At 43.5% G+C, this 12,309-nt stretch overlaps 1 protein-coding gene across 1 annotated transcript; it reads left to right on the plus strand.

Moving 5' to 3' along the window:
• The first annotated feature begins 1,039 nt into the window (after nt 1-1,039).
• IL6 (interleukin 6) lies at nt 1,040-5,615 on the plus strand. The gene is made up of 5 exons (XM_040260651.1): nt 1,040-1,250; nt 1,419-1,609; nt 2,711-2,824; nt 3,555-3,701; nt 4,957-5,615. Exons 1-5 carry the CDS (start codon nt 1,145-1,147, stop codon nt 5,110-5,112), a joined length of 714 nt encoding a protein of 237 aa, XP_040116585.1. The 5' UTR covers nt 1,040-1,144; the 3' UTR covers nt 5,113-5,615.
• The last annotated feature ends 6,694 nt before the right edge of the window (nt 5,616-12,309 follow it).

The raw sequence follows: 12,309 nt of genomic DNA on the forward strand, positions 1-12,309 counted from the left end.
AGGAAGCCTCTATAAGTTCAACCCAACATGGAAGCCTGAGGCATTGGAGGGGAAGTGTGATTCCAAACCCAGAGTCCTGTTCTATCAGTAGATTTCTTCTCAGTTGCCTCTGGATTCAAATCAAGTCATACAGCTATGAACATAAGCTCCAGAAAATGCCACAAGATCCTCCTCTGACATCCTACCAAAGAGGTGAGTGGTATTCTCCCTACTTCTACCCTGAACCCAGTGGGTGTCGGTAAATTGAGGGCACCAGCAGACCCAGCACCCACCCAGGGCCCTCTCAGTGGGAGCAGGATCACCCTATAGCCAGTGGTAGGGGTAGCACCGGCAGCACAAGACAACCTCCTTGGACAGAGATCAGGGTCTTCATGGGGAGCATCCCCAAAAGGCCACTAGGGAATGAGCAGGGCTGTGACTGATCTGGCCCAAGTGAGCAGGCGCAGGTGAGGAGGAAGCTGGCGGATGCCTCGCAGTGGCATTTATGTGTGAACCCCCACTGCACCTGGAGACTCCTAGAGAAAGTGCACAAGATCTGGGGGCAGTCAGGAGGTTCTGCAACAGCTAGCCACAGTGAGAGCCAGGAAATAACAGTACTGCTGAGGGCTCACGGTATCCTTTTTGAGGGAGTGGAGGGGTGGAGAGGCTCATAGTATCTTATTTGTAATCCCAGGCCAGCGGGCTATGGAGTGGTCTGAGGAAACTGAGGTCAGAACATCTTAGGTTTTTTACAAATACAAATAAACTGGAATACTAAAGCCTAATCAGTGGTAATTAAAGTATTTTTTAAATCATAGTCAGCCTTAGCTTCTCCCCACTCGCTACCCCCTCTAAAACTCTGTGCATGATTTCAGCTTTACTTTTTCTCAAGACATGCTAATGTGCTGAGTCACTAAAAAAAAAAAGTAAAGAAAGAGTGATCCAGCTTCTGAGGACTAGCTTTGGTAATGATCTAAGCTTCTACGCGGCACTTTTTGCCCTGGTTTGATTCCTGTGATGCTAAAGGACGTCACATTGAGCAATCTTAATAAGGTTTCCAATCAGCCCCACCCGCTCTGGCCCCACCCCCACCCTCCAACAAAGATTTATCAAATGTGGGATTTTCCCATGAGTCTCAATATTAGAGTCTCAACCCCCAATAAATATGAGACCGGGGATGTCTGAGACTCAGTCTGCCCTCGAGCCCACCAGGAACGAAAGAGAGCTCCATCAGCCCTCCAGGAACCCAGCTATGAACTCCCTCTTCACAAGTAAGTGAAGGAAATCCTTAGCCCAGGAACTGCCTGGCAGCCGTGCGGCGAAGGAGGGGGGGTGTGTGTCCGCTGCTGGGAGGGCTGGCGGGCGGCCAGCAGCCAGAAGCACAGCTCCCCCAGCGGCGCAGTCTGCTCACTGGCTGCTCTCCCTCTGCTCTGTCACAGGCGCCTTCAGTCCATTCGCTGTCTCCCTGGGGCTGCTCCTGGTGATGACTTCTGCTTTCCCTACCCCGGGTCCCCTGGGAGAAGATTTCAAAAATGACACCACCCCAAGCAGACTACTTCTGACCACTCCAGACAAAACCGAAGCTCTCATTAAGCACATCGTCGACAAAATCTCTGCATTGAGAAAGGAGGTGGGTAGGCTCGCTCCAGGGTGATGAGCACCCATGTGGGCATCTATTTCCTTGCTCTTGGATGTGAATGGGGGCTTCTGCATTGGGAGGTCTTTGCTGGGTTTGGAGGCAGTTCAGACTTGAAGCCAAAGGGGCAGACTATGTCCTGTAATTTCTCCTCTGCTGCTGGTCTCAGATGGTTCCTTTTCATCCTGGAAAATATACAGTGGGGCTGGGATCCCTGCCCCCTGGCCCATTCTCAGCTCCGTTCTTGGCATGAGCTGTGGATCACACTGCCTCTCAGGATTTCCTTTTCCATAACCAAAAAATAAGGTCTGTCAATGTTTTTTGTGATTTGGACTTTAGGAGGATTAAAAAGCACCACCTGAAATGACTGTTCAGCTTCTCAGGACAGTCACAGTACTTTTAGGTTATGCCAGCCCAGTGGTTAAGGACTCCCCAAAGTCATTCTGGCACGTAAGATGCATACCTGATAGTCCACCAAAGTGGCAAAATCACCCATAGGCTATGGCAGCTCCCAGGCTTTAAATGGAAGGTAGTTTGGCTCTGCTTTGGTAGAAAGAAAATAATACAGGAGAGACAACTGGGAGTCCCAAATCTAGCTCTGATTCTGCTGGACAAGCTTTGTGATCTTGGGCAAATTCTTCAGCACCTCTGGGCTCCATCTGTAAAATTATGGAATTGGACTAGATGATCTGAAAGATCCTTCCAGCTGGGACATATAATTCTGGCTCAAATTATATTCATCCAATTATTATCAAAATTCCATCATTTATTATGTTACCTACTATGTGCTGACACTTTATAAAATATTGTTTTGTCCTCACAATAAACTTAATGGGGAGGTTTTTCATTATCCCCAACTTGCAGATATAGGGACACTGAGACTGGGAATAGGTAATAACCATGAAGTCACAGGTGAGGCTAGAACTGATCCCAAGTGTGCCCATCTTCTGTAGAGCTCACTTGCCTGGGTGCTAATGGACTGTGACTTCACTTTTCTTAGAGAACTTCCTGGCCATGACAGATCATGTATCAGCCCTCTAGTGGTGTGAGTTTTAGGGGCATTTATAAGATAACGGTCCTGATATTCTTTCCCAGATATGTGAGAAGAATGACGAGTGTGAAAACAGCAAGGAGACACTGGCAGAAAATAAGCTGAAACTTCCAAAAATGGAGGAAAAAGATGGATGCTTCCAATCTGGGTTCAATCAGGTACAAATGCATTATGTTCACTTTTCACTACTCCCTAGTCAAAAGTTCTCCCTTTTGCATGAAGCATCTGTCTACATAAAGACCAGGCAGGCAATGAAGAAGGGGATTAATATAAAGAACATCATGTAGATTTCACGAGGAGGCCAACTTAAATGATATTAAAGGCAACTTATTTTTTAACAACTTCGTCAAATATAGCCCCTCTGGGCTGGGATTTTCACCACTGTGAAGTGTTAGGAAACCCCAGAGGTTTAGCTAGTTCATCAGGGGTAAGGTGGTCCAGGAACCTTTCTCCTTTTTGGCTGCCCTTAGCAGGATCTAGGCCTGCCCTCCCTGCCGAGATCATTCGCTACACCCTTCTCCTTCGGACAGTGCAGTAAGCTCCGCTGACTTCTGAGTATTTCATAAACAGAGGTTTCACCCTGACATTGACAAAGGCAGGAGTGCAGCCAGAGGGAAGAGCATTATGGGGTGTAACAGAGGACGGCCCCTTGCCATAATCTAGCATCTACTGGGCTTTGGGAAACATTTCAGTGGTGCCTCTCGTTGTGCAGGTATTTTAAATGGGGCAGCTGATGCTGTTCAATGTCTCAAAACATGATGCTTAAGAAGTACTTGACGTTCCCTGGAGGGGAACAGGCAGAAGTTGTTGAATCATAGCAATTTAAATTTCTAAAATCAATTATGCCTTGCTGGCAATAACCAATTTTCCCACCGTCTTTCCTCTTAGGCGATTTGCTTGATCAAAACCACTGCTGGTCTTCTGGAGTATCAGATATACCTGGACTTCCTCCAGAACGAGTATGAGGGAACTCAGGAAAATATCAAGGAGTTGCAGAGCAGTATCAGAACACTGATCCAGATCCTGAAGGAAAAGGTGAGTGTACCCTTGCCTGACTCAAAGAAGGCAGCCTAGACAACTCGGCAGTGCAAAGCCAATTCAAAAGAGATGGCTGTGTGTAAAGGAAAAGATCTGACAAATATTTCCTGATAGTTAAAGCTTTTTCTTTTTCCTGTCTTCTGCAAATGACATCAATAACTATATTTAAAACTCAGTTAAGGGGGAGAGTTTTAACATCAACTTCTAAAAGTTTAAGAAATAAGGGGTGAAAGTATCTATAGAGGCAGAAGGAAGCATATCCAACCTCAAGTAACAACCCATAATAACAAAGAACAGAGAGCACAAAAATTATTTAAGATTGCCAGATGACATTCTTATTATTATGGTAGTTTCAACTTGTTTCCCTTACTCTTTTGCCAAGGAGTTAATGCAGAGAAAAGGATAAAGGCTGGAAGAGCAGGTACCAAGGGCTTTGGTCACTACCAGCTAGCCATTCAAATACCACATAGTATAAGTTTGATGGCACAGTTTGCAGATGAGCCAAAGCACAGAGAGAAGGAGAAGCAGGCACATGGGTGCTAATCCTGCCTCCCTTTCCTAGCTGTGTGCCTTATACCAGGGCTTCTCCCCCTCGAAGGTGCAGACAAGTTTCCCAGAGGATCTTGTTACAGTGCAGAGTCTGACTCAACAGGTCTGGGGTGAGACCTGAGACTCACATTTCTAACAAGTGCCTGGCGATGCTGAGGTTGCAGTGCTCCAGGATCACAGGTGGAGGTGCAAGGCCTTCCACCATGACTTAGCTCCAAGTCAGTGGGTCTATGGAAAAATGTTTCCCAATCCTCTTTATGCCGCCAGAGCAGCTGACTCTTAATAGATGTCAGATGGGTGGGTGAGAGCAAAGCCAAAGAAAAGTATTAGAGTTGGAGGCCCCCGAAGAACCCATTAAAATGACTTTAACTAAGTTCTTCATACATCTACTGAATTCTAACTTTGTGCAGGCACTGTTTAGCATGACAGAAGACAAGTAAGATACGATGGCTGCTCATGAGATGCTTATGGTCTAACAGAGACAGAGCAGCAAAAAGTATTAGAGCTCAGTTGCTGTGAGAGGGTCTCATGCTGGGTGGGCTCAGAGCAGAGGGACCTCCCCCTATCTGGGCGAGTCAAGGCCAGCGGCCCCAATCTGCTCCTTCACTCCAAATTTGTTTGAACATCTTCCCACCTCTCCACTGCAAAAGACTTCTTCAATAGTTAAACAATTCCTTTTGTTTTGTGTTCTCTTCATGTAAAGATCGCAGATCTAATAACCACTCCAGCCACAAACACTGACGTGCTGGAGAAGATGCAGTCCTCAAACGAGTGGGTGAAGAACGCAAAGGTTATCATCATCCTGAGAAGCCTTGAGAATTTCCTGCAGTTCAGCCTGAGAGCTATTCGGATGAAGTAGCTGCGGCTCCCATGATTGTGGTAGTTCCTGGGCATTCCCTCCTCTGGTCAGAAACCTGTCCACTGGACACATAACTTATGTTGTTCTCTATGAAGAACTAAAAGTATGAGCGTTAGGACACTATTTTATCTTTAATTTATTGATATTTAAATATGTGATTTTGAGTTAATTTATATACATGATAGGTATTTATATTTTTATGAAGTGCCACTTGAAATATTTTATGTATTTGGTTTGAAAAAGTAACGTAAAAATGGCTATGCGGCTTGAATGTCCTTATTGTTTTGGAGCCAAATCATTTCTTGAAATGTGTAGGCTTACCTCAAAAAATTTGCTAACTTATGCATATTTTTAAAGGCATATTTATATTGTATTTATATATTTAGGCTGTTTTTATAACAATAAACTTCTTTTTTAAAGAAAAAAAAAAGCAACTAAACCTCTGTGTGTGTCCCATGACGCTTACTATAAACAAGTTTCTGTCACTACCACCCAAAAGCTGCAGTCACCTATAATTGAGCACCTATTGCATGCCAGGCACCAAGCACAATGAGTTGCATGCATCATATTTAATCCTTGCATTTGCACACCTTTCCCTGGGAGAGTAAGTGATTCCTTTAAGTGATTCACCCGGCTGAAAAGTAAACCACAACCCCGGTCTGTCTGCCTCCAGGCTCCCTACTCTTAACCTTTAGGTCCTCTGCCTCCCAGGGAACTGACAGATGATGTAGAAAATCCCAAGAAAATACAGGGAATACATTTTAAAGATGCAATCACACACCTTTAAGATGGTATAACTACTTACAGAAGACATAGCAATATGCAAGCTTCTGAATAATAACTAGAAGTTTTTATTCCTGGGTTCCTCAAACTACACAGACCTGTCCATCACAGCAATGACCACATGGTATCACATCTTAAAATGGGTGGATTTTTCTTTCCAGTCAGCATATGGGTTCTGCAAGAAGGAAGACTCTATTTATTCATCTTTGCATCCTGATCCCACAGCCCAGAACATGAACATTCAGTTCAGTTCAGTCACTCAGTCGTGTCTGACTATTTGCGACCCCATGGACTGCAGCACACCAGGCTTCCCTGTCTATCACCAACTCCCAGTGTTTACTCAAACTCATGTCCACTGAGTCAGTGATGCCATCCAACCATCTCATCCTCTGTCGTCCCCTTCTCCCACCTTCAATCTTTCCCAGCATCAGGGTCTTTTCCAATGAGTCAGCTCTTCGCATCAGGTGGCCAAAGTATTGGAGTTTCAGTTTCAGCATCAGTCTTTCCAATGAATATTCAGGACTGTTATCCTTTAGGATGGACTGGTTGGATTTCCTTGCAGTCCAAGGTACTCTCAAGAGTCTTCTCCAACACCACAGTTCCAAAGCAACAATTCTTCGACACTCAGCTTTCTTTGTAGTCCAGCTCTCACATCCATGCATGACTACTGGAAAAACCACAGCCTTGACTAGATGGAACTTTGTTGGCAAAGCACTGTCTCTGTTTTTTAATATGCTGCCTAGGTTGGTCATAGCTTTTCTTCCAAGGAGCAAGCGTTTTTTAATTTCATGGCTGCAGTCACCATATGATTTTGGAGCCCAAAAAAAGTCTCTCGTTGTTTCCATTGTTTCCCCATGTATTTGCCATGAAGTGATGGAACCAGATGCCATGATCTTAGTTTGCTGAGCTTTAAGCCAACTTTTTCACTCTCCTGTTTCACTTTCATCAAGAAACTCTTTAGTTCTTCTTCACTTTCTGCCATAAGGGTGGTGTCATCTGCATATCTGAGGTTATTGATATTTCTTCCAGCAATCTTAATTCCAGCTTGTGCTTCATCCAGCCCAGCATTTCACATGATGTACTCTGCATATAAGTTAAATAAACAGGGAGACAATATACAGAGTTGATGTACTCCTTTCCTGATGTGGAACCAGTCTGCTGTTCCATGTCCAGTTCTAACTGTTGCTTCTTGACCTGCATACAGATTTCTCAGGAGGCAGGTAAGGTGGTCTGGTATTCCCATCTCTTTAAGAATTTTCCACAGTTTGTTGTGATCCACACAGTCAAAGCAGGCCCCAATTAACATTTACTCAATGAAGAAACCACACATAGATAATCAAACCTAAGATTCTTCAATTCTCAGGGATATATGCTGTTGGTCAATGAGTGGGGAAGTTACTAGTGCTGTGTGCTTATGAATCTTTATCTTAAGGGAAAAAACAGTAAGACTTAGGGAGAAACATTCTAAGACCTTCTAGAGGAGACAGTGACTAGTCAGTGCATGTATATCTGCCTCCATTTTCTTTCCCACCAGCAATATTCTCCATCCGCCTTCTCCTCTTACCCCAGCTGAGAGTGGTGGTAAGAGAGACAATCTGGGGAAGTGCACATGGTCCCTACATCTCATATCAATGCTATGATGGGAATTTAGCACAGATTTCCCCTTTTAAGTCCCAGCCATATAAAAGTTCTGCCTTCTTAGTAAAGCTTTTCCCACCCTAACCACCACAGATATCTTCCTCCGGGGAAGGAGTTCTGCTCAGCAAGGGAAAGTCCACAGGAGTCAAGAACTGAGAGGAGTTAAGCAAGAGAAGAGCCACATACTCTGCTTTCTAGAAACCATGCATCACAAGCAGGTTTCTGAAAATCAGAGCTAAATTCAAAGAGCAAGAGAAAAAGCAGTTAACAAACACCTCCACTCTTCAAAAGAGAATGTGTGAGCATCATATATGTTAGGTGATGCTGGGGATGCAAAGGTGAACAAGTAAACATGTTTGTTCATATGATTTACACTACGGCAGGAAGGCAGACATTGAACAAAGGATGTAAATGTGAGGAAGTTTACAACAGAGAAATGCGAGGTATACCAAGAGGCATCTAACTATGTCTGGGGAGGGAAGTAATGGAGGCTTAATTGAGGAAGAGGGGTTTGGGCTGAGATGTGAAAGATAATGTAGGAGTTAGCCAGGCCAAGATGGATGGGAAGAGCATTCCAGCCTGAGGGAACAGCATGTGCAGCGGTTTGAATCCACAAAGTACACACTATGGTTGAGACCATGAAAAATACATGATGTCCAGGGCATAAAGAATGAGAAAAAGGATAGCTGAGAGTGGATGGAGAGGAAGGCTGAGGCCAGACTGAGAGCATCAGAAGCCGTATTAATATAAAAATATAATTTACCAAAGCCATAAAAATTTAGAATTTATCCCATATGTGATGAGAAGGCATTGGCGGTATTTAAGGAGTATAATGACATCTGTGATTTACATTTTAACATGCTCACTCAAGTTGCAGTGTGGGAAATGGATGGGAAAGAGGCAGGAAGAGATTGCTAGAGGAATATATCAGAGGGCTTCATTGTAGTCCAGGCAGGAAATGGATTAGGATGGTGAGAATGGCTTAGAGGAGAGAAGTCAATGGCAGTCATCAGCAAAAGATAGGTAGGGGGCTAGTTCAGTAGGATGTGGTGATTGCTGACCAAGACTCAGGAATTCTAGAGGACACTAAGGCTTTGGGAGAGGGAAGAAAGTAGGAGTTGAATGGAAAATCCAGATAATTTTGAATTTGAGGGTTTTCATTTATTCAAATACTCTCTGAGCTTCTGCAATGGGCCAGATTCTCTGCTAGGCCCAGGACATATAATGATAAACAAAACAGACTAGGTCTCCTCTCTCAGGGAGCTTACCGTCTATGGAAAACAATTTAAAGAAATAACTACTATGCCACATACGTATGCTACCGTTATGAGCAGGTAGTCCACCCACCCCAAAAGAGGCATTTGAAGTCCTAACCCTTGTACCTGTGAATATGACCTTACTCAGAAATAGGATCTTTGCAGAGGTAACGAAGACAAGAGGAAGTCATGAGACACATACAGACACCCAGGGGAGACGACCATGTGAAGAGAGGCAGACAGTGGAGAGATACATCTACAAACCAAGCGCTAAGGATTGTTGACAACCACCAGAAGAGGCAAGGAAGGATCCTCCTCTAGAGCCTGTAGAGAGAGGACAGCCCTGCTCACACCTTGACCGCAAACATCTATCTTCCAAAACTGTGAGAGAATAAATCTGTGTTGTGTTAAGCCAGAGTTTGTGGTAATTTGTTATAGAAGCTCTAGGAAACTAATACAGCTATTATGATAACACAAAGTAGGAGAATCTAATCTAAAATAGAGTTCAGAAAAAACTCACCAGAATAAATGACATTTAAAATTATACCAGCAAATTTGGAAAACTCAGCACTAGCCACAGGACTGGAAAAGGTCAGTTTTCATTCCACTCCCAAAGAAAGGCAATGCCAAAGAATGCTCAAACTACTGCACAATTGCACTCATCTCACATGCTAGTAAAGTAATGCTCAAATTCTCCAAGCCAGGCTTCAGCAGTACCTGAACCATGAACTTCCAGATGTTCAAGCTGGTTTTAGAAAAGGCAGAGGAACCAGAGATCAAATTGCCAACATCCGCTGGATCATGGAAAAAGGAAGAGAGTTTCAGAAAAACATCTTATTTCTGCTTTATTGACTATGACAAAACCTTTGACTGTGTGGATCACAATAAACTGTGGAAAATTCTGAAAGAGATGGGAATACCAGACCACCTGACCTACCTCTTGAGAAACCTATATGCAGGTCAGGAAGCAACAATTAGAACTGGACATGGAACAAGAGATAGGTTCCAAAAGGAAAAGGAGTACGTCAAGGCTGTATATTGTCACCCTGCTTATTTAACTTATATGCAGAGTACATCATGGGAAATGCTGGGCTGGAAGAAGCACAAGCTGGAATCAAGAGTGCTGGTATAAATATCAATAACCTCAGATATGCAGATGACACCACCCTTATGGCAGAAAGTGAAGAGGAACTAAAAAGCCTCTTGATGAAAGTGAAACAGGAGAGTGAAAAAGCTGGCTTAAAGCTCAACATTCAGAAAACTAAGATCATGGCATCTGGTCCCATCATTTCATGGCAAATAGATGGGAAAACAGTGGAAACAGTGTCAGACTTTATTTTGGGGGGCTCCAAAATCACTGCAGATGGTGATTGCAGCCATGAAATTAAAAGACGCCTATTCCTTGGAAGAAAAGTTATGACCAACCTAGATAGCATATTGAAAAGCAGAGACATTACTTTGCCGACTAAGGTCTGTCTAGTTAAGGCTATGGTTTTTCCAGTAGTCATGTATGGATGTGAGAGTTGGACTGTGAAGAAGGCTGAGCGCCGAAGAATTGATGCTTTTGAACTGTTGTGGTGGAGAAGACTCTTGAGAATCCCTTGGACTGCAAGGAGATCCAACCAGTCCATTCTGAAGGAGATCAGCCCTGGGTGTTCTTTGGAAGGAATGATGCTAAAGCTGAAACTCCAGTACTTTGGCCACCTCATGTGAAGAGTTGACTCATTGGAAAAGACTCTGATGCTGGGAGGGATTGGGGGCAGGAGGAGAAGGGGACGACAGAGGATGAGATGGCTGGATGGCATCACTGACTCGATGGACGTGAGTCTGAGTGAACTCCGGGAGTTGATGATGGACAGGGAGGCCTGGCGTGCTGCGATTCATGGGGTCGCAAATAGTCGGAGACGACTGAGCAACTGAACTGAACTGAAACTTATACTAAAAGAATGTATGGAGATGGTGAGGGACAAGCTTATACCAAAGACTGTATGGAGATGGACAGGGACAAGGAAGCCTGGCATGCTATAGTCCATGGGGATGCAAAGAGTCAGACATGACTTGGCACTGAACAACAACAAAAGAATGTACAGGATTCAGCCAGCTGGAGAGGTAGGAAAGGTGTTTCAAGCAGTGAGCACAGCATGTGCAAAGGCTCAGAGGCTGGAGAGAACATGTTGGAGGAACTGAAGGAACTATAAATAACTGAAGCACAAAGAAGAAAGTAGTACAAATAGAGCTGAAGCAATAAGTTCAAGCTATGAAAAATCAGGAAGGTTGGATTAAATAAAAATGTTGATATAACAGAAAGATAAAGAGCAATTTTTGATTTTGAGGGTTTTTTGTTTGCTTTCTCTATTTTTTTTAAATATTGAGGGATTGTTCATCATCTGGTGGCATGGGTTGAGGAGATTTGGATCTAAACCTCTATACCAGGTAGTATAGAGAATATCTATGAGATCTACTTCTCTGTAGTGGGTTCCAGCAACAGGGCAGACAGTACTAGAGAGGTGAAGGGCAAGAACAAGAGAAGATGAGAAGGAGCACGTCAAGGTGTGTCTTAAAAAGAACTTCAGACATTGTGATGTCAGGTATCAAATTTTCATTTATCTTCTCCCTTACTCATAAATCTTCCATGAGTTTTATTCACTGACATAAAGCAAATATATGGCAGCCTTGTGCAAGCCCAGCTCTAAAGAATGAAGGGAGGCTCCTGTGCATCTTTGAGGGTAAAATGGACAATGGAAGGTTAAAACACAGGGAGATCAGGGAAGTGATCAAAGAGAAACCAAAGAGTTCAAAGCAAGAGTGACAGGCGGCAATCAGGACATGTAAGACCCCACCAAGAAAATCAAGAATAAAAAATAATAATTTTTTAAAAAATCAAAAAGACTCAGGAAAATCTGGGAGAAGTTTGAATTACGTGTAGTTGGCTTGGGATGGAGATACTGACTATAATATTTGTATGCTAAAGGAAAGGATGATCTCCAAAGGCTAGGGACTTGAGGACATGTAGGTTATTCCATGAAAATGACCCCAAAATCTGCAAGAGAGAAAGCTGTAAGAAAGTAACAGTCCAGAATCCACTTCTGGTAAAATTCTGAGTTTCTGATGGCTTAAAAATAGAAAGGAAAAGATAAATGAACCCATATAAATAGGCTAATAATAAGACTGAGAATAGACTGGGAATTTCCTGGTGGTCCAGTGGTTAGGACTTGGCACTTTCACTGTGGAGGCCTGTATTCAATCCCTGGTGGGGAAATAGGAACCCACAGGCTACATAGCATGGCCTAAAAGACAGAGAAACAAAAAAGACTAAGAATGGACTAATAATAATGATGATGATAATCTAACTGTTATTGAGCACTTACTGTGCACCAAGCACAGTTCAATGTATGTGTTATTTCAGATGCACATGTATTAACCAAAGGAGCAGAGTCTAAGCAATGCGTGCAAAGTTACAAAGTATAGTTAATTCCATAAGACAGGGCTAGCTGTCCTTTCAAATCCACTCTTGCATTTG

Source organism: Oryx dammah, unplaced genomic scaffold (assembly GCF_014754425.2).
Source record: "Oryx dammah isolate SB20612 unplaced genomic scaffold, SCBI_Odam_1.1 HiC_scaffold_18, whole genome shotgun sequence".
Lineage (NCBI taxonomy): Eukaryota > Metazoa > Chordata > Mammalia > Artiodactyla > Bovidae > Oryx > Oryx dammah.